The sequence below is a fragment of the Eptesicus fuscus genome, chromosome 14 (assembly GCF_027574615.1).
Source record: "Eptesicus fuscus isolate TK198812 chromosome 14, DD_ASM_mEF_20220401, whole genome shotgun sequence".
NCBI classification, from domain to species: domain Eukaryota; kingdom Metazoa; phylum Chordata; class Mammalia; order Chiroptera; family Vespertilionidae; genus Eptesicus; species Eptesicus fuscus.
In genome coordinates, this window is record NC_072486.1 from 81219337 (window position 1) to 81240454 (window position 21118).

At 58.9% G+C, this 21118-nt stretch overlaps 1 protein-coding gene across 1 annotated transcript in view; it reads left to right on the forward strand.

Annotated features, from left to right (window-relative positions):
* The window catches only part of DPP6 (dipeptidyl peptidase like 6), a 490977-nt gene that overhangs the window by 400880 nt on the left and 68979 nt on the right, over positions 1 to 21118 (forward strand). The window contains exon 8 of the mRNA XM_054726673.1: positions 6550 to 6670. Coding sequence (XP_054582648.1) covers positions 6550 to 6670 — 121 coding nt within the window. The remainder of the gene's footprint in view (positions 1 to 6549; positions 6671 to 21118) is intronic.

Consider the following 21118-nt stretch of genomic DNA (forward strand, 5'->3'; position numbering starts at 1 on the left):
CTGAGGGGATGGCTCCGCTCACTGACGAGCTCGGACAGACGAGCCCCTGGGGGACATGGGGTGGGAGACTCCGCACTTGCTGACCTCTGAGTCCTTCAAGAATCTCTGCGCCCCGGAAGCAGCCAGGTGCGCACGCCCGGCCACCGGCCACTGCTGCAGACCCGAGTGCCGTCGCAGCGACCTCGGACCAGCCCGCAGCTGCGCACTGGGCGCACCGGAGCTTCGCCAAGCCCGTCGCCCAGTGAGTTCCGTGGCAGCCGCCCCGGAGCTTTGAGAAAATGGCCGGAGGAATTGCTGAGAGGGAATTGACCGACAGGAATTGGGATCAAGAAGACGAACCCCGCTGGGTCCCGGGTCCGGGTGAGGCCGTGCACCCCTGGGTCCGGGAGAGGCAGGGACCTGGGTCAGGGTGAGGCTGAGTCCCGGGTCTGGGTGAGGCCGCGCACCCCTGAGTCCGGGTGAGGCCGCGCACCCCTGGGTCCAGGTGAGGCTGGGGCCCGGGTGAGGCCGCACGCCCCCGGGTCCAGGTGAGGCTGGATCCCAGGTCCGGGTGAGGCCATGCGCCCCTGGGTCCGGGAGAGGCCACGCGCCCCTGGGTCTGAATGAGGCTGGGTCCTGGGCCTGGGTGAGGCCGCGTGCCCCTGGGTCCGGGAGAGGCCACGCACCCCTGCGTCTGGGTGAGGCTGGGTCCTGGGTGAGGCCGCACGCCCCCGGGTCCAGGTGAGGCCGCACGCCCCTGGGTCCGGGGGAGGCCGTGTGCCCCTGGAACTGGGTGAGGCCACGCACCCCTGGGTCCAGGTGAAGCTGGATCCCAGGTCCGGGTGAGGCCATGCACCCCTGGGTCCGGGAGAGGCCACGCGCCCCTGGGTCTGAATGAGGCTGGGTCCTGGGCCTGGGTGAGGCCGCGTGCCCCTGGGTCCGGGTGAGGCCGCGCACCCCTGGGTCCAGGTGAGGCTGGATCCCAGGTCTGGGTGAGGCCATGCGCCCCTGGGTCCGGGAGAGGCCACGCGCCCCTGGGTCTGAATGAGGCTGGGTCCTGGGCCTGGGTGAGGCCGCGTGCCCCTGGGTCCGGGTGAGGCCACGCGCCCCTGCGTCTGGGTGAGGCTGGGTCCTGGGTGAGGCCGCACGCCCCCAGGTCCGGGTGAGGCCGCGCGCCCCTGGGTCCGGGTGAAGCTGGATCCCGGGTCCGGGTGAGGCCGCGCGCCCCTGGGTCTGGGTGAGGCTGGGTCCTGGGTCTGGGTGAGGCCGCGCCCCTGGGTCCGGGAGAGGCCACACGCCCCTGGGTCCGGATGAGGCTGGGTCCCAGGCCCGGGTGAGGCCGCGCGCCCCTGGGTCCGGGAGAGGCCACGCGCCCTGGCATACGGGTGAGGCTGGGTCCCGGGCCCGGGTGAGGCCACACGCCCCTGGGTCTGGTGGAGGCCATGTGCCCCTGGGTCCGGGTGAGGTCACGTGCCCCAGGGCCCAGGTGATGCTGGTTCCCGGGTCCGGGTGAGGCCACGCGCCCCTGAGTCCGGGTGAGGCCATGCCCCTGGGTCCGGGCGAGACCAAACCAGAGGGAGTCGGACCTGCATTACCACCATTTGTCCACCATCCAGAACTGAAAAGTCAGTGCTGACATGTACACATAAGGAACTGGTGGACATTGAAATTGGGTCTCAAAAGAACTGTTGGTCCAAAAAGAAACTCACTACAGACTGATTCATTTGCCTGTCAGCATAACTATTATTGCTCGTCTCACATTCGGTTCTTATAAGTATATTTCTAGTAACACATGATCTCACTCATCTAGGGGAAATGATGAACAACTAGACTGATGAACAAGAACAGACCCAGAAACAAGGAGGCATCGATCGGACTGTCGGGCCTCAGAGGGAGGGTAGGGGAGGATGGGGGTAGAGGAAAGAGATCAACCAAAGGACTTGTGTGCATGCATACAAGCCTAACCAATGGTTAAGGACAACAGGGGGGTGGGGGCATCCATGGGGAGGGGTGTGGGATGGGAATGGGGGGATGAGGACAAATATGTGACACCTTAATCAATAAAGAAATTTTAAAAAAAAGAATTCTGGGCAATGAAAATATAGGGAGTTCCAAAACCTGTGTGCACACTCTTTGAATAATTAAAAAGGCAGTGTTTATTAAAATAATTTCACTTTCACAATTGAGTTATCAGTTGTTAAAGTGTGTCTCCATTTTGGGGGACACCCTGTAGATATTTAACTGTGATCTTGAGCAGTACAAGGTCCTTAGTCCACAATCATTTCGTGTCGGATACGTCAAACTAGTTAACGCACGAGGAAAGGAGAAGATAAGGAACTATTTCCTGAATAAAGACTGGCATTGAAAAAATCTTTTCCTTAATTAGACAATTCACCCAGAAAATCTATTTAACTGGAAGTTCTCATTTCTCTGAAGAATTCCAGCTACTCGAGGCCTCATAGAATTTACTGTCCCCATGAAGCATGAACCATGGGTGGCCTGAAGCGCTCATAGAAATCAGGCTGATGAAAAGGGGATTGTTTTGTAAAAACAGTGAAAGCTGCTGCACTGCGTGGTCCCAGGCGTTTGATTACATTTCATGAGCTCTCTGCTTGGGATGGGGTGGCCGGCAGCGAGGGCCTGAAATTGCTCCCAGAGTGTGCACTCCCCGCCTTTTATTACAGACATCAAAAGAATCACCATGCCTGGAAGCGAGGGAAGGCTTTGGGCTTGGTGAATCAAGATAACGTGAAATAAGCCACTGGCAGAAAGACAAGTACCATGAGATTTCACTCACATGTGGAACATAATAAAAACAGGCAAACAAAATAGAAACAGATTCACAGATACAGAGAACAGACTGACAGCTGTCAGTGGGGAGAAGTGTTGCAGGGCTGTGTGAATATACTGAAGACATTAACCAAAAAAAAAATCTATATAATAAAAGCCTAAGCGACCTTTATAGCTGAACGACCAGAACAACAGGTCACTATGATGTGCACTGACCACCAGGGGGCAGACACTCATCCAGAAGCCGGGCTCATGGCTGGCGAGTGCAGTGGTGAGCCGAGTAGTAAGGAGCAGCGAACAGGCAGGTGGTAAGGAACAAGGGATCCCGGACTGTGAGAGGGCAGAGGCTGGGCTGAAGGACCCCCCCCCCCGCCAGTGCACAAATTTCATGCACCAGGCCTCTAGTAAATAAATAAAAAACTCATAGACACAGACAGCAGTATGGTGATTACCAGAGGGGGAGGGGGAAGTGGAAGAGGGTAACGGGGGATAAGTGGTGATGGAAGGAGCCTTGACTTGGGGTGGAGAACACACGAAACAATATACATATGACGTGTTATAGATTTATACACCTGAAACCTATATAATCCTATTGACAATGTCACCCCAACAAATGCAATAGAAATACAAGAAGCTCACTGCAGGGGAGAAGCGGCTGTCCCACATTCTCGGTCGGCGGGACAGGGGAGGGCGGAGCCTGGCTGATGCGAGGTCACCTGCACACCTGGGAAGGCGAGGCGCTCCCACCGGGATGGGGGGCCGATAGTGAGCTTGCGTGCTGTCCACCTGACAGAGCAGAGGATAAAAGTGAAAACCCAGCCGCTCGCCCAGTGCCCGAGCTTCCACCCTCCGTGCTTGGCGTGTGTAGCCATAGACAAAACTCGACGGCCTCCAGCACCTTTTGTTCTGACATCTTCGCTGCATGTCAAGAGGAAAAGGGAAAACGGCGTCAAGGCAGCGCCGGCCTTGTAACGCCTGCTCTTCCTGTCCTCCCGGAGGGGAGGCCACCGTGGCAGCGGGGAGGCCACCGTGGCAGCGGTTTCATGCCCAGCAGCGTTTTACTTTCTCGGGATATCAAGTGGCTGCCGCTTCATTTGACTCAAATGAATGACAGGCTTAGAACACATAAAGGAAGTTCAGGCTCGGTAACACCCCTGGCCTTAGGCAGACCCGTGAGAACGGCCACTGCGGCGACAGGAGGGCGTCCCCCGCTCGCCTCTGTGGAGGCCGAGCAGAGCGAGCGCCTGCCGTCCCTTCAGAACGCGGGACGCCTGCCCTGCGTTGCCAGAAAAAGGGCCAGTGCCCCGTTCCCGGGGTGCAGAAGGCCCTCGCTCAGGGTCTCTTTGTGATCCTGACCATGTTTGTCGTGGGAATTCTTTTAAAACGCTGGTTTGAGCCTGGCAATGTGGCTCAGTTGGTTGGGCGTCATCTTGGGCCCCGAAGGGTGGTCAGGGCACGTGCCTGGATTGCAGGCTCCATGCATGGCGGGCAGAGTGCGGGAGGTGGCCGATCTATGTTCTGCTCTCACGTCAATATTTCTGTCTTTCTCCCTTTCCCCTCCTCCCTCTCTAAAAACTCAATAAAAAATCTTTTTTTTTTTTTTTAATAAAAGCTGGTGTGAGTGCTGCTCTCGGCACACAGAGCGCATTTCCGGTGACATCGGGCGTGTGCAGTGATGGTGCTGGCACCGCGGTAGCCGTGGGCGGAGGGCAGGGGCAGGAAGCGCGGCAGCCCTGTGGATGCTGCAGAGAACACACGTCCCGTCTCCCAATCCATTGAGGAGCGCCAGGGGTCCGGCTTCCCAGGGCCACTGGTTCCTGTTTGGCGCACATTGGAATCACTGGGGGTCTCCCCTAGATGCTGGTCGTCGGGCAGGCTGATGGCCGGCATGGGATGCTTCAGAGCTCCCAGGTCCCTCTAACGTGCGTCAGAATCCGAGAGCCCTGAAGGAGCCCCCTCTCTCCCCCCCCCCTGCCCCAGAGAGTTTGGGCTGGCCCAGGGTCAGAACTGTCTTCCTGTCACCCAGCTCTGCAGTGGGGGCACCATCCCCCGGCTGCCCAGAGGTCTCTGTTGAGAAAGACTTTGCCTCATCACCCAGATCTCAGCTTACCCCACGGGCAGTGGGCGGCGGGCAGTGGGCAGCGGGCAGTGGGCAGTGGGCAGCGGGCAGTGGGCAGTGGGCGGCAGGCAGCAGGCAGTGGGCAGTGGGCAGTGGGCAGCAGGCAGTGGGCGGCAGGCAGTGGACGGCGGGCAGTGAGCAGCGGTCTGTCTCTCCAGGCTGCTGGGTGTCTGATGACAGGGACCAACTCCTGTGAGGTCCTCCCTCCAGGGGCTCCTCCCCATGGCCTCCTCCCCACGGGATCCTCCCCACAGACTCCTCCCCACGGGATCCTCCCCACAGACTCCTCCCCACAGGCTCCTCCCCACAGACTCCTCCCCATGGGCTCCTCCCCATGGGCTCCTCCCCACAGACTCCTCCCCACAGACTCCTCCCCACAGGCTCCTCCCCACAGACTCCTCCCCACGGGCTCCTCCCCACAGACTCCTCCCCACAGGCCTCCTCCCCACAGACTCCTCCCCATGGACTCCTCCCCATGGCTTCCTTCCCACAGGTTCCTCCCCACGGGCTTCCCTTCAGAAGACTCCCGTCTCCCCCACATGCACCCTCCTAAGCCCTGCTCCCTGGAACAGACACCCCGAGAGCCGCTGCCGCCGCTCTGCCTTCCCCTCAGGCCCCCTTCTTGCCCTGATGGGCAGCCCAGGGAGCCTCCTTCCAGTCCCTGCAATGCCCACGCCCATGCCCACGCCCGCCTCTGCTTTTCTCTCCAGCGCTTTCTTCTGTGGGATCTACCTTCCCAGCCCCTCTCTCCAGCCTGCTGCTCATGCAGGTCCCAGCTTAAAATCACTGGGACTCTGATGACACCTGCTCCACCACGGGGCCCTGAGGACGTGGGGTGCAGGACGCTGTGCACTCCACTCACACAGGTCCCCGCCACCAGAGCCACGGCGACAGGAAGCTGGTGGGGGGCCCAGGAGCTGGAGGGGAAGGAGTTGGTGTTACCTGGGGACAGGGTTTCATCTGGGGATGATGACAAGGTCTGAGACGGTGCTGGTGGCCAGGCAGCAATGTGGACGCACCCGACAGCACTGAATGGGGAACTTACAGTTAAGATGATAAATTTTGTGTCATGTATATTTTCCACAGTAAAGGTTTCTCAGTCTCTCTCTCAGGGATCCTTACCTGTCCTTTGGCCTAAGCCCGGGAGCCCTGTGTTATGTTCCCAGGCCCCCATCCCCACAGGAACGTCTTCCTTCAGATCGTCTTTCTCACCAGATTGTAGGTAGAATACAAGCAGGTCGCGTCTCACCTCTTTGATCTCTGTGCACAGAGCCGGCGCCACTGAGTATGAAGTGGGTAGATCCCAGGTTTCCTTTCTCAGCCCCAGTTCATGTCAGGGAAAGGTGACTGCTAAGACAGTCGATGCGCTTTGATGTCAATGTACCTAAGTCTCAGGCGACAGGCTGCTGTCCTGGGGAATGAGGACGGCGGGTGGGCTATGTCGCCTTCTGTGGGAAGTTCGAGTCCCCGATTCACCTGAAACGCAGGTTCTTTCTGCTGCGGGCGAGCCCACGGGTCCTGAGCCCACGGGTCCTGAGACGACCTGTTTGCCAGAGAAATGCCCAGGAAACCGTAAACCACACGCTGGTTCAGGCTTTTTAAGGGCAGCCTCCCAAGGACCACCTCCTGGGTTAACGCTGTATTTTGTCTTCCCAAACCAGATATTCATCTTTGAGAACAACATCTACTACTGCGCTCACGTCGGGAAGCAGGCCATCCGCGTGGTCTCCACGGGGAAGGAGAACGTCATCTACAACGGCCTCAGCGACTGGCTGTACGAAGGTGAGCCCCGAGGAGCGGGGTCGTGTGGTTGTGTGGTCATGTGGTTCCATGGTTGTGTGGCCATGTGGTTCCATGGTTGTGTGGTCATGTGGTTCCATGGTTGTGTGGTCATGTGGTTCCATGGTTGTGTGGTCATGTGGTTCCATGGTTGTGTGGTCATGTGGTTCCATGGTTGTGTGGTCATGTGGTTCCATGGTTGCTGTGGTCATGTGGTTCCACGGTTGTGTGGTCATGTGGTTCCATGGTTGTGTGGTCATGTGGTTCCACGGTTGTGTGGTCATGTGGTTCCACGGTTGTGTGGTCATGTGGTTCCACGGTTGTGTGGTCATGTGGTTCCACGGTTGTGTGGTCATGTGGTTCCATGGTTGTGTGGTCATGTGGTTCCATGGTTGTGTGGTCATGTGGTTCCATGGTTGCTGTGGTCATGTGGTTCCATGGTTGCTGTGGTCATGTGGTTCCATGGTTGTGTGGTCATGTGGTTCCATGGTTGTGTGGTCATGTGGTTCCATGGTTGTGTGGTCATGTGGTTCCATGGTTGCCATGGTTGCTGTGGTCATGTGGTCACTGTAGTCGCCACTGCCCCTGGTGGTGGCTGATAGCGTTTCCTTTCACGTTAACTATAAAGCCAGCTCCAGCTTCTGAGGTTCTGCTAAATTACAACAGACTGTTGGGGCGTCAGGTGGTGGCGGGAGACGGGGCAGGTGTGGGGCTTCCCAGGACCCAAGCTCTTTGGCTCAAGTGCAGGGCGCTGTCCTGGGAGGCACATTGTACGCGAGGCAACTCTGGGGACACTGGGCTGTACACAGGTTTCTGACTCGCTCCAAGAGGCCGAGTGCCTCTTCTGCCCCAGGGTGGGCAGCGTTGGGAAGGAAGTAACCGGTTAACACTTCTGAAAGGAGCGGATCCGCGTGAGCTGCCGTCCAGGGTCCTTGCCTCGTGGGACGTTTCTTACCCCTGGTTTCCTCTGGCATGAGAGGACCCAGCTGTGTGCACTATTCAACAGCGAGGCAGCGGAGTGAGGGGCTCTGCTCTCAGCACGTGGGACCGCCCGCTCAGAGGCCCTCCCCGCCCCGCGCTGCTGGCTGTTCGGCCAGGCTCCGTGCCGAGCACCATGCGATTTCCTCACTTACCCTCCGCCTCAGGCATGTATAACAGATTGATGCTGTGACGGCATCGCAGAAGGGTGCCTGAGCGACTCACTGATTCTCACAGCTCTGGAAGCTGATGGTCCCGGGTGAGGTGAGGTGAGGCGGCGCCTGGCGAGGGGTCTCTTCCTGGTCCTCACTTGGTGGGGAGAGGCACGCCCTGGTCTCCACACCCCCTTGTGGGGATGTCACCCCATGGCCCAAGGCCCCACTGAACACTATCCCAGTGGGGGTCCAGGCTTCAGTGTGTAGCCCCTCCTAACAGCGTTCCCGGTGATGACTGTGACTGACACGTGGCGGCTGAGCCCAGTGGGGTTCGGTCATCCACCCGTGGTCACCGAGGTTAAGGGAGAGGCCTTAGGGAGTCACATTGTCCAAGTTCTGGACAATTGTCTTTCCATAAACCCAGATGTGAACCTGGGACCTGCGCATCCAGCGCTGGGCTGAGGTGTGGCTCACATGCTGCTCACCTGCCCGCGGGACCACGCGGCCACCACGCGGTCTGAGCCGAGGGGGTTCTGGGTGTCATCAGGCACAGAAATCGTCTCTCCCCCCTCCGCCCCGCGTGGTGCGGTCTGCAAGCTGTCACCGGAGACAGCTTCCCATCGTAAAGTCACTGAAAACGCTAAAGTGTGGCGTTCCAGGGCTTGGCCTCTAGGTTTACTACAATCTATATATATAAAAGGCTAATATGCTAAGTGTCCTTCCCACTGTCCGACCAGTCGCTATGGTGCACACTGACCACCAGGAGGCAGACACTTAATGCAGGAGCTGCCGTGACGCACACTTGCTATTTACAGAGAAACAGCAGCGCAGACCTGGCCGACAAGGCAACACTCGACTTCCCCCAAGTGGGACACAGGCCCCGCCACCACCCCGGAGTGACAGCCCATCAAATTGCAGCCAATGCTGCCGAGACCCCATGGCACAAAATGCGGCCCACAGCCCAGCCCAGAAACGGTGGCTATGGGCACCGGGTAATGACATCACATAGCAACGCCTGGCTTCCTCTCCCTAGCGACTAGCCTCCTTGCAGTTTCTTCAGCCCAGGAACAGACTTGCTTTATAGCCAGGTGCAAACATTTTACACTGTAACCAAATGTCTGTGAAGCATTTTCCCATGCCTCATCTCATTTGATCCTCACAGAAGTCCTGGAGTAGGTAGACAGGAGACTTGGTGGAATCCTATTTTCTTTCATTAGCCAGAAAACAGATTTAGAAAGCTTAGAAACTTGACCTGACTGAAAAGAAGTAAGAAATGGTGGACCTTGAAAGTGACTTCAGGTTTTCTCACTGCACAGAATATAGTCAAACACTGCTGCAGTTAAATATTTTACCCTTTGTTCTCCCTGCGTGATCTACAATAATAATCTGCTCCATGCTGATATTTACTGCCGTGTTGCTGACAATTACCTGAAAGAGAAGTTGGGGTACTTCACTGGGCTGGAGAAAGTTTAGCTAAATCAGAAAGCAGGTCTACTTAAGCAAGTTTATTCTATATCTATGAAAGGCTAAGTTGACACGCGCATGTGCCATACATATAAAGCTCTTGCTGGCGCCAATCGCACGGGTGTGTTTCAATCTGTCATTGTCGATCATGAATTTGGTTGACACTTCTATTATAGAGAAAGGGCAAATGGCGATATTAAAGTATTTCTTCTGATTAATTTCCTTTCAGTGTGCACTAGTTGAGATATAAGCGGGCTGCAATAGAAGGCACAGTTGTAAGGACACCGTTTCATTTGTGTGATAAATGCAGGTACCGTTTAGCCCCATCAAGACAGGCCACCCAGCACCTCAGGAAGTACCCCAAGGCCCTCCAGTCAACTGCCCCCACGCCCTCCCTGAGGCCACCACCATGGGCGGCTGATGTGGCCGCCTCATCGACTCAGTGTCATTCCCTGGACGGTTCTGGACGCAATGCTGAGATTTCTGAGGCTGGGGGCCCTGGGAGGCCGGCTCCTTTGCTAATAATGGGAAGGTAAACTGCAGATTGCCTGTTTCTATCCTGTGACTTAATGTTTCATTTCCAGACACTCCCTTAAAAAAAAAAAAAAAAAAAAAAAGGTGCCCTGGCTGGCGGCTCAGTGGTTAGAGCATCGGCCTGTGCACTCAAGGGTCTCAGGTTCAATTCCCAGTCAAGGCCAGTCCCTGGGTTGCAGGTTCAATACCCTGCCCTGGTCAGATTACATGTGGGAGGAAACCAATCCATGTGTCTCTCTCACATTGATGTTCTCTCTCTTTCTCAGCCCTCCTCCCCACTTCCCTTCCACTCTCTCTAAAAAAAATTCAATGGGAAAAATATCCCCGGGTGAGGATTCTTTTCAAAGGAGGGCGGGGAGGCGGGAGGAGAAGTGCGCTGCCAGTGACGGCTCAGAGGGGCTAGTGGAGAGCGAGCGCCAACTCCCACCGCAGTGGGAGGAGCCTCGGCTGCCCGGACTTGTTGACAGCAAAACGCCCCGTTGATTTGTTTTGTTTTCCAACAAAGATCATGAGCAAACTGAACGTTTCGGGAGGTGGGAGGACGAGGGAGAGAAGCCGTGGGTGATGTGCGGCTGCCAGAGTCTCCGTCCCTCCACCCAGGTTGGCCTGTGGGAAGACCATCCCCGGTTCACGGGTGCTGTCAGCACCGGCTGAACTTCGCCCAGACGCGGGCTGTGGCCCAGACCACGTGTCTCACGGGCCCCTGGCCTCCCTGACCCGTGGTGGCCACACACTGATTTTAACAAGCAGAATGTGTATCTTGCTTTTATTCTTCTGGTCAAATGTTATGCAGATACATTGAATTTTGATTTTAGTATAAGATTAAAGACTGCTTTCTAGGGTCCTACCGATGCTGTAAGGTTTGCTGAAGTGGGTTAGCCAGAGGCTAAAATGAAGCCATTGCGAGAGGTTTTGGCGAGCTCTGTGGACCCTGTTAGGGGTTGCGCTTTCATGCAGGTGTCAGTTGCAGAGCCCCTGGCCCATCGGCGTGCGGGCCGGGAGGTGGGTTCCCACACTTTTCTGGAGGCGTCTCCGCTGCTAGTGGGGCAGAGGATGTTGCTGCTGTTTGTTTTTTATTTCATCATCGTCCTGCACACGGGGAATAGTGGAGCACGGAAACGTGGGCCCCTGAGTTTCTAACAGTGAGGCTAAGTCTTTCAGTGTTTCGACTGAACCAGGAGACAGCCATACCGCTATGGCCACGGCGGGCACGGCGGGCGCATGCGTCATCCAACATGAGTACCAGCACTCAGACACGCCAGCAGCAGGCAGCGGCGCGTGCCCTGGGGCAAGCGGGCTGTGTGGGGTCATTTGAGAAGCGCGTCTCTTCCCCGCATAGACACACCTGGTCTGCCCAGCTCCTCAGAGCCGGCGGCGGAGGCTGGGTGGGGCGTGACCTTGAGATGATGCTGGTGGAGCGCAGCCTGGAGTATCAGGAGCTGAGAAAGTGGCTTGAAATGGGTTTATCCGATATTTGCTTTGGGATAGATGCAGCCCGGGCTGGCTGTAACCTGACTAGTCCAGAGATGAAAGCTCCTTGGGAATGTAGTCGGAGCCGGGGACCTGCTTGGCCGGCAGCCTGACCGTGGAGGTCAGCAGTGGTGAGGTTACCCGGCCTCCGCTCGCTTCCGCGGGGCCCGCGCCTCCACCGGCTGCTCGGCGCGCAGGCAGGCAGCGCCTGTGGACAGTGGCCCGAGGGAAGAGCGTGAGGACGGGCTCTGCTGCGCCCTGGCCCCGACCTCACGTCTCCCGTGCTCTGAGCACCCTCCATTTCCTGCAGCCCCTGCTGCTGCCAGGCTCCCGCTCCTCCCGGGGTCACAGCCCCACGGTGCTCGGCCCTCTCCCTCCTCCTGGGGTCACAGCCCCACGGCGCTCGGCCCTCTCCCTCCTCCTGGGGTCACAGCCCCACGGCGCTTGGCCCTCCCCCTCCTCCTGGGGTCACAGCCCCACGGCGCTCGGCCCTCTCCCTCCTCCTGGGGTCACAGCCCCACGGCGCTTGGCCCTCTCCCTCCTCCCAGGGTCACAGCCCCACGGTGCTCGGCCCTCCCCATCCTCCCGGGGTCACAGCCCCACGGCCCTCTGTCCACCACCCCTGTGCTGACTGCTGCCGTTCACTCAGGGCTACTGTGGAGGAGGGGATGTGGCTGGGCTGGGTTGGCCGAAGAGGCCCCTTCCCAGAGCTACTGCTAGTGGAGGTGCACCCTGAGTTTGAGCTCAGAATGTTCTAGAAACACTACTCCCACTGTGGTCAGACCTGCTGTGAAGGCAGGGCCAGAGCTTAGGATTTGTCTGGGGGGGTCCCACGGTCCTTACCCGTCACGGTCAGACTCCCGCCCAGAGGCAGCCCAGCGGGACCAGACCAGGCCTGTGGGTAACCCTTCACACCGTTTCCTAAAGCGCCTCCTACGCAGCCAGCAGGGACGGCGCAGGTGTTTGTCCCCTGGAGACGGAGCCGAAGGTCAGGCAGGCCCCACGGGCCCTGGGGGCCACTCACTGACTCACGCTCCTGGTGTGGTCCTGTGCCCGCCCCTTCTGATTCGAGGCGGCAAGGGCTGATGGAGGGAACAAACTTTGTCATGGCCTAAGTGTTCACAGGTGTCCGTGGAATGATTTCAAACGTGTGTGCTTCCCACAGGAAGTCTGTCCACCGAGAGGAAGGGGCTCCTTCCTGTCCATCTGGTCACCCAGGCCTGGCCAGTCCCGTGAAAGCAAAACACATGGAGTAGCATTTCCGTGGGACATGCATGCGGTCTTTACATTCATGGCGAACCAGATACTTGTGAGCTGTGTGTGCCGTACTGCATCGTGGCATTTGCGTGGCGTGTGCGTGGCGTGAGCAGACCGAGCCCGTTTGGACCGGGTGGCCGCTCTCCTGGTGAGCAGCGTGGCCGTGGCTCGGGGTGTGGCACGCACACCAGCTTTTACAGTGAGAACATGTTTCCAAATCTCCCTGACACACATGTGGAGAATGATGTGAAAGGCTCACGGAGCCACGTGGGGGCGCATTCTCGATCGGGTTCTTCCAATGCTACCCATCTCTGAGGCCCTTGGTCAGGGCCCTTCCGTTACAGCAAAGTGGGAGTGAATGCAGGCCCCGTCCTACACTGTTCAGACCAGACGTGCCGTTTAAAGTGACAGCCAGGAGTTCAATGGACTTGGAGTCATACTCAAATCTGGTGACGAACGGGGTCTTCGCAGCGGCTGCCCTGCCTTTCAGCCATGGCCTCGCTGCTGAAACGCAGCATGAACTTAATGATCATTCAGTGTTTTGTGTCTGTTCCTTGTCTGGAAAACGAGGTTGACAGCAATCCTGTTTCCCAAAGTCATGGTGGAAATTAAATGAGCTAATTAACGCAGGGACCCCTCCGTGGATGGGCTGCTGCTCCAGCGACCATTCCTGTGCCCACACCGGTCAGACAGCCGGTCAGACAGCCGGTCAGCCCTGCGTGCTTTCGGCCAGCATCACTGGGGTCAGAGCCCCCAGCCCGTGGGTGGTCAATGCCAACCCAAAGTTCATCTCCAACTACTGATCTCTTCCCTCACGAATGATCGTCCGTGATATGTGTCTATGGGGAGTGTGTTTTGAGTTCCAAGCCAGCCTAGAAAGGGTATCTGTGCAGATGGGCTCCCGGGGGTGGGGGGCTGTCCTCGCAGTGAGAGCACAGCCGGGATCACACCCCCGGCCCCTCTGTGTGCCTGACAGGGCGCAGCAAGAGCTCGGAGCCCGGTGCCATTATGCCTCCTGGTCACTTGCAGGCATCGCCTGCTCTCAAAGATTGCGCCCACCTCGCCCTACTTCTCAAGGAGGCTGTGGACGTGCGCGTGGCGGATAGCATGGGGGACACAGAGGAAAGGCCACGCGGTTCAGTGGAGGCTCCTTGCGCTGTGACGCAGAAATGAATGAGGAGACCTATTCCAGGCGCGTCCCTCAGGGCGTTCCCTGACCTGCGGAGCTGTCCTTGGTGCGCGGTTTCTGTGTGTATCCATCCGAGTGAGGACGGCATCCTAAGGCGGCTACCGGAAACGCCAGGAGCCTGGGAGGATGTGACAGCCATTGCGTCGGCTCTCAAGTGTTGTGGAGCGAACGCGAGTAAAGACCACTGGAGTCCAAACCAAATTAAAATTTAGGGAACCTTTATTGCCGGCCGGCGGCTGATCTGCCTTCCAGATAGATAGGTCAGAGAGCAGCCCCGACTCTTGGTGTAGGACCACTTTTAAGCACATTAACCACATCCGATTTTTGCAGAACAAGCAATCCTAAGACAAAACAGTTTTTCCCAAGTAACACCAAGATTATGCCAATGACGACCATGTTCCTCACAGGGTCATCCTGTTCTTCAGAAAGCTGACAGTGTTCTATCTAGCAAGGCTACTTTGTGAGGTGCAGGGGGAAGGGGCCATGAAGCCATATCTCAAGGCCTGGCCTGGTGTCAACACTGGCAACTCTATCTGGGGTATAGTCCACGGCCTCTCCGGAGTGCTCAAAAATTCCCACTCTCCAACACAAGGACCCGCCCGCCCACTGGCTGGGCCACTGCACCTGCGCCCACGCTCCTCACCGGCCCCTCGGGTCCCATCAGACCGTGCGTTGCCATCTGGGATGTTCCCTGCACACGGCCATTCTCACCCGCCCCGGTGCGCAGCCTCGGCGCCGACATCCAGGTGCAGGTGTGTCCTCGGTACCGGCCCTTCTCCTGCGTCCTGTCTCCCTTTGTGGGGTCAGGTGCCCACAGGGCTGTGAGCTCCCTGGCACAGGCCCATCTGCGTTTTCCTGAAAGAAGACTGCCATGTGGCTACCGGTTCTGTAATCACAGAGTAGGGACTGTGGGGCTGAAATGGACCGTGGCAGCCACCTGGTCCCTGGACACGTCTCTGCAGGGGCCGGTGTGGGCCTGCCCGTCTCTGCCCGCCCCCGCCCCCTCCCCCATGCCGCCATCACAGTGTGGAAACAGCCAGGAACTGACGTCTGAGTTTCACGTAATCCTCGCACTCGTGACCTGCTATTGTTCCGAGGGCTTTCTCGGCCGGCGGTGTGAGAACGCAAAACCAACTCTCAGCTCCCGGGTCTACGACAGGAGATGGATGTGCCCGCAAAGCCACAGGGCGTCCACCCGCGTGGATCGGACCCTCACGTGAGCGGTAAAGTGGCTGACGCCCGAGGACTGCATGCGGGGCTCCTTCGGCCTGGCCTCTGGCCAGTCACCGTGTGCCATTGGCAGTGATCACGTGATGCTAAGGCTCGCCTCTCGCGTGGTCCCTGCTCCCGAAGGCAGGGCTGCCCGAGGCCACGCAGCGCAGACACTGGGCAGCCTCGGGCTCTGGATGAAGGCGGGAGAACACGGAGATGGGAAAACAGAGCCAGCATAACCCAGCTGCCCGAGAGCTCGTGCTTTAAGTGTCCTCTCAAGAGGGGCCAGCGCGTGTCCCGCTCCCCCAGCTCCGGGGTGGCCGCGGGGAGGCCGGGGGTGTGGCCCGACACAGCTGTCCCGTCACAGGGCTCACAGCGCAACTAGGAGAAAGTGAAGACAAAGTCTGTGGCGCCGTCCTTGGTCATCACATCCCTGGGGATGTGACACACCCAGGAAGGCTGCCAACATCTCAGGCCTCTCGCCCGTCCGCCGGGGCTCGGAGGTGGCACGCGGCCGCCCACATCAGCCAACACTCCACCGCTGCCCCGTCCTGTCCTCCCGCCCCTGCCCTGCGTGCAGGAGGCTCAGGTGAGGGTGGGGGGATCTCGAGTCTCTGGGACTCACACAAGAACAGACCCAGCTCTTGGCCACCCTCCCCCAAATCCTTTACTCCTGAGCCAAGTTTCAGTCCGTGGACTCTCCAGGGCCTGGCGTCCTGTGGGTGGGGTGCCGTTCGAAGAAAGGGAAGCCAGGAGTGGGGGGGCGAGTGGTCCTGGCTGAGTCTGCAGGCTTCGGGAGGCAGGCTGCTGTCCCTGGGGTTCCTCTGCCTGCGCCTCCAGGACATGGGTGGGGGTGAGGCGCGCTCTCTGCGCTGGGTCTTATAGAAGGACCTTTGTTTCATTGGAGCATTGTACTGAGTCAGGAAGAATCATCTTTAAGGGGAGAGAAAGCTGAAAGGGGAATTGAAACTAGGGAGCGGGGACTGTGGGGAGGCGGGAGCCACCTTCCCAGAGGAACCCTGTGTAGACCCTGACTCGGTGGTGCCGGGATGGGGAAAGGAGCTGATTGCGCCGCCCCGAGACCTCCCAACGCAGGTAACACTGAAACACAGGGTGCTTAGCCAGCGATGGGGAGGGCGTGTGCGTGCGAGTGTGTGTGCGCACGCGCGCGTGACAGAGAGAGAGAGAGAAACAGGGACAAAGACAGAGAAAGACACACACAAAGAGCCAGGGCGAGGGGCAGAGAGAGAGTAGGAAGGGCACAGACAGAGGTCAGAGACAGAGACTCGGGAAACCGACTCCAGCTCAGCTGCTCGAAGCCCACCGTAACCGCAGTTTGGGGACTAAGGTCATCTGCCCGCCACGTTGCTGTCTCTGTTGGCATTGCTGTCCTTCACGTCAGGGAACGACAGCGACCTGCCTCCTGATTGGCATGTGGCCGAGTTGCCCTTGAGTCCCAGGCGGCTTTGCAGGGAACCATCCGCACGTCCTTGGTCCTCCCCGTGGGTCCGCACGGGCCCCGCTAGCGGGGCACCATCGAAGGCCTTGGGCTGCCCACCCACAGAAGAGCCTCTGAAAGACGTGCCGCTTGCGCGTCTCCAGCCACAGAGAAGCACCTGCTGCCTTTCATCCCCAGCATACAAGTAACAGCAGCTATTGGGGCGGCGTGTCAGCCCCGAGTGCCGGGAGAGACCGCCCGCCTGCTGCAGGAGCCAGGCTGGGAGAGAACCGCACCTTCCTGCCCTCCTGGCCAGCAGTGCGGAGGACGCTGCCCCCTGGTGGTGGCCGAGCACATGGGCGGGGTTCTGAGCTCTGGTGAGGGTTTGCTGGAACTGGCAGGTCGCTCTTGAAGGTGAGCGGACAGGTGAGTGCTGTGCAGATCACAGCTGGTCGGGAGGGAGCTGCTCGCATCCCAAGGCCGCCGCCCCTTGGCCTCCTGGCTGGAGGCGCGCCAGTTTCTTTCTTGGTGCCCCCCCACACACACATTTAATCCTGCTCTCCGCACCTCGGATACGATATGTAGTGGCAGAAAAAAGGCAGCAGATGTGAGTGGGAACAAACCAGATTTTCTGTATTTAGAACGAGGCTATTTATTTCCAATACCGATCCGCCAGGCCGGCTTTTTATGTCTTCTGCAATTTCCCGGACACAGAGTTCTCGGGCCGTTGGTTTTCTCCAGTGTGCATAGCCCTGGGGTGTGGGGAGCGGCCCTGATGAGCTGTCCAACGCCACAGGCCACTTCATGCAGGTCGGCCCCCGGCCCGTCTCGCTGTCTGCGTTCTGTTCCCATGTGTATCTCGCCTCATTAAAAGGTGGCAATCGGCAGTAAGGATGTGACTCGGGCAGACTCACATCCTCCGCGCTGCCGGCCAGGAGGGCACGAAGGTGTGGTTCTCTCCCACCCAGGGACCAGGGCACGGCCAGTCCCTGCTACGCTTCCGGCAGCATCCACCACGGAGAGAGGAGGGAGGAGAGGAACTGCGGGCAGGCATGGGGAGGGTCCGAAGAGGCGGAGGCCGTGTTGAGCTGGGGCCTCTCCTCACAGGAAACACGTGCTGGGCCTTTCCTGCGTGCACAAGGGCGGTCCAGGTTAAGGGCTGCCTGACCAGGGCCGTCCCGGGACAAGGTGGCACCGTCTGGGCCTAGCGAGCCGGGGATCTGAGGGACCACAGGTGCATCATGCGGCCTGTCTGTCGGGAACCGCGTCAAAGGCGAGGGAGACGGTGGACGGGTGTGGACGGCGAGTGGGCTTCTACCTTGGCTGTTGTCATCTCAGTTTAGTTCCATTCCGGCCGCGTGCCGGGCGCCTGCTGGAGGCTGGGGCTGTGCGGGGCGGGCGCCTGCTGGAGGCCGGGGCTGTGCGGGGCGGGGTGCCTGCTGGAGGCAGGGGCTGTGCCAGCGGCCTGCCTCCACCCTGGGGCTCTTTCTCGATGGCGTGAGTCGCTCTGGACATGGCGCCTGATTGTGTCCGAAGGAGCTGACCGTCACCCCTGGAAGCAGCCGACCTCTTTCCATCCAGGCTTCACCTCTGCCTCCTGGGTCCTACCCAGACTCCAAACCTCCCACCAGACTCTTGTGAATGGCAAGTCCCTCCTAAGTGTCCGGTTGCTCAAGTTACACAATGGGAATGAATGGGTGGCGTGTGGGACTTGGTCATTGTTCCTAATCAAAGGTCCCAGGAGACGCCGGTACCACAGACTAGCTCCCAGGGTCCTCTCCATCTGTGTGTGTGTGTGTGTGTGTGTGTGTGTGTGTGTGTGTGTGTGTGTGTTAACCCTCACCGGAGGGTATTCTTCCTCACTGATTTTTAAAGAGTGGAAGGGAGGGGGAGAGAGAGAAACATTGATGTGAGAGAGACACATAGATTGGCTGCCTCCTGCATGAGGCCTGACTGGGGACAGGGATCGAGCCTGCAACTGGGGCATGTCTCCCTGTCTGTGTTCTGTTCCTATGTGTATCTTGGAATTGAACCTGGAACCCTTCAGTCTGAGGGCCAACGCTCTATCCACTGAGCCCAACTGGCCAGCGCTTTGCTGTACTTGACAGCAGAGACCCCCCACTGAGCCAGGCAGCTCTTCTCAAAGGAAGGGCGTGGCTCCGCCTAGCCAGCCACCGTCACCGCGTGTGAGAAGACTGCCCAGCTCAGGGGCCTGCGGACTAGGAGCGGATAAAGCTCACGACCCACACACGGTGACCTCGCCTCTGTAGCCCAGTGTCCAGTCCGAGGCCATGGCTGCTGCCCCAGGAAATCAGAGGACGCGCTGCTGGGACGGGCTCTTGGAATAGCTCGGCCTGAGCTCGGGGGGCTGCTGGCTCTGCCATCTGTGTTTCTGCTGCATCTCCGCCCGCACCCCACAAACAGCAGCCAGCATCCCATGGCCCCACGAGGCCCCGGGACCCGGCCCCTCCTCCCTCACACAGAATCCAGAGCTGCCCCCTGCTGTCAGGATGTGGAGGTCAAACAACAGAACAAACAGGAATTAGCAATGTGATCCAGTTGAGTATAGAGACGGTTTCTGAGGGTGGTTTATAACTTACACTGAGCTCCCCTTCCTGTCAAAGACAAAACCCTAGGAGCCCGAGTTCCTGCCTGAGGCGCGTGGCTTCGACACGCACTGTTCTACACGCGTTCTCACTGATGCTCCGAGATAGCTGTGCAGAGCGGCTCCGCTGCGGGGGGTGACGCTGCCTGGAGGCCCTTGGGCAGCTGGCTACCTCGGCTTCCCGGTGCTCCCCAGGAGGAAGCCTGGCCCCGCCCACCACGCATGTCAGAACTAACGCCCGGGTACGGGGTTCCATGTAATTCCCAGCATCCTCTGCTTCCTGGCGAGAATGCTCGCTTTCAGACGAGGACACAAACCAGCACTCTGAAGAAACCCTGCGGAAACAGACTGGTTTCCTTCCTGGAGGCTCAGTGGCTCTCCAATTAAAATTCCAGTTTCAGAATCGCAATCATTTTAACTTTCACGATGAGCAGCTTTGGCAAAATACCAGGAAGAAAAGAGAACTGTCCACGGAAAGTAAAAAGCACTCCAGGGTTGATAACACATCTTACCTAAGACACTAAGCTAATCTCTGAATAGGTTATTAGTTAGTGTCGAGGTCAGAGTGTTGTGGCGGGTTTTTCTCCTTTTTGTAAATTGGACGTGTTTTAGGAGCTGAATGTAAAACGCTGTGAGGTCGGATCAGGGCACAAATGGCAGTATTGGACGGATGATCGGGTGTAGACAATGCCCCTGGCCGAGCCATTTTCCGCGCAGCACCCACTGGCTCTGACACGGCGGGCGGCACGGGGTCGAGGTGGACAGAGGGAAGCAGAGAAAATAGAGAAAAGAAGAAACCGAAGACAAATCTCTTCTCTTCTAGTGTTTCCCATAGCCCACTCCTCCCAGGCCCCAGCTGTGTGATGCAGCGAATTGTTTCAACTCTTCCCCCTTTAACTCCCTTAAGGGAAAAAGCATAAAGGTGACGGCAGCCGCCGCCTGGGTGGGCTGTGGGTTCAGTGGAGCTGCTGGAGCGCGGGCCCACCCGGAGGAGGGACAAGGACCTGTGGCCGAGGGGTGGGGGGGGGGGGGGGGGGGGGGGGTAGGTCACAGCGAAGTGCTTTCTACCAGGGATGTCACGTGAGCTCACCGAGTGTGAGTCAGCTTTTTGCCTTGGGCGAGCCCCGCCCTCCTATTTCCATCCTCACCAACTCTAATTATCGGAAATAAAGGTGGCCTAGGCCTGGGGGGACGCAGCCAGGGCAGGTGGCGGGGTCAGTGGAGGGAAAAGGGGGACATCTATAAGACTTTCAACAATAAAGATAAATTCAAAAACAGAAAAGACGGGTGGCCTGGCCGGTGGCTCAGGTGGTTGGAGCGCCCCGAACACAGAAGGTTGCAGGTTGAATCCCCTCCCGGGCAGGGCACACACCCAGGTGCCGTTAGTTAGACCTCCGTCAGTCCGGGGCGGGGGCGGGGGCGGCGGGGGCGTGGTGGGGGAGGCGAGGGCAGCGACCTGCAATGTCTCCCTCTCCCCCTCCCTTCCTCCCTAAGTCAATACACCTGCCCTCAGCTGAGGCCTGGGAGGCGGGAGGCGAGGAGGCTGAGGGGGGTGTGTGCTTGCAGAAGAAATGGAACTTTCGCAGACACTTCCAACAGGGACGATGACCCGCAGTGCTTCCTGGCTCTGATCCCGGGGGCCCGGGGGCCCGGAGGCTCCTTGCCCCGAGGCAGCAGGAATCCTTGGGGCCCTGGAGGGAATGTGGGCCATCTGCCCTGTTTCTCTCCTCTGCCTTCCAGACCCACGAGGGTGCGGACAGCGAGGCTCCGCGGGGTGTGAGGTTCTCCTGTAGCGGCTCCCGCGCACCAGACAGGAGGCAGCGCCGGCCGTGGCTCCCTCTTGGCCACCACAGCGGTCGGTCCAAGCTCCTGGGAGCCTCTCTGTCCCCTCCGGGCTGACTGCCAATCTGCGGACCCCCAGCTGCCCTGCAGGCGTGGTGATGAGAGGTTCCGGCATGTACAGAGCACGGGCACGCGTGTGTTCGTGTGTAATGACTACATAGCTCTCACAGCCACAGCCCAGCGAGGTCGATACTGTCATCCCCACCTCACAGATGAGGAAACTGAGGCACCAAAAAGCAAAGCCACTTGCCTAAGGCCGCGTCGCAGCGAGTGGCTGGGCCAGAGTTTGAATCTCAAAGTCTAGCTC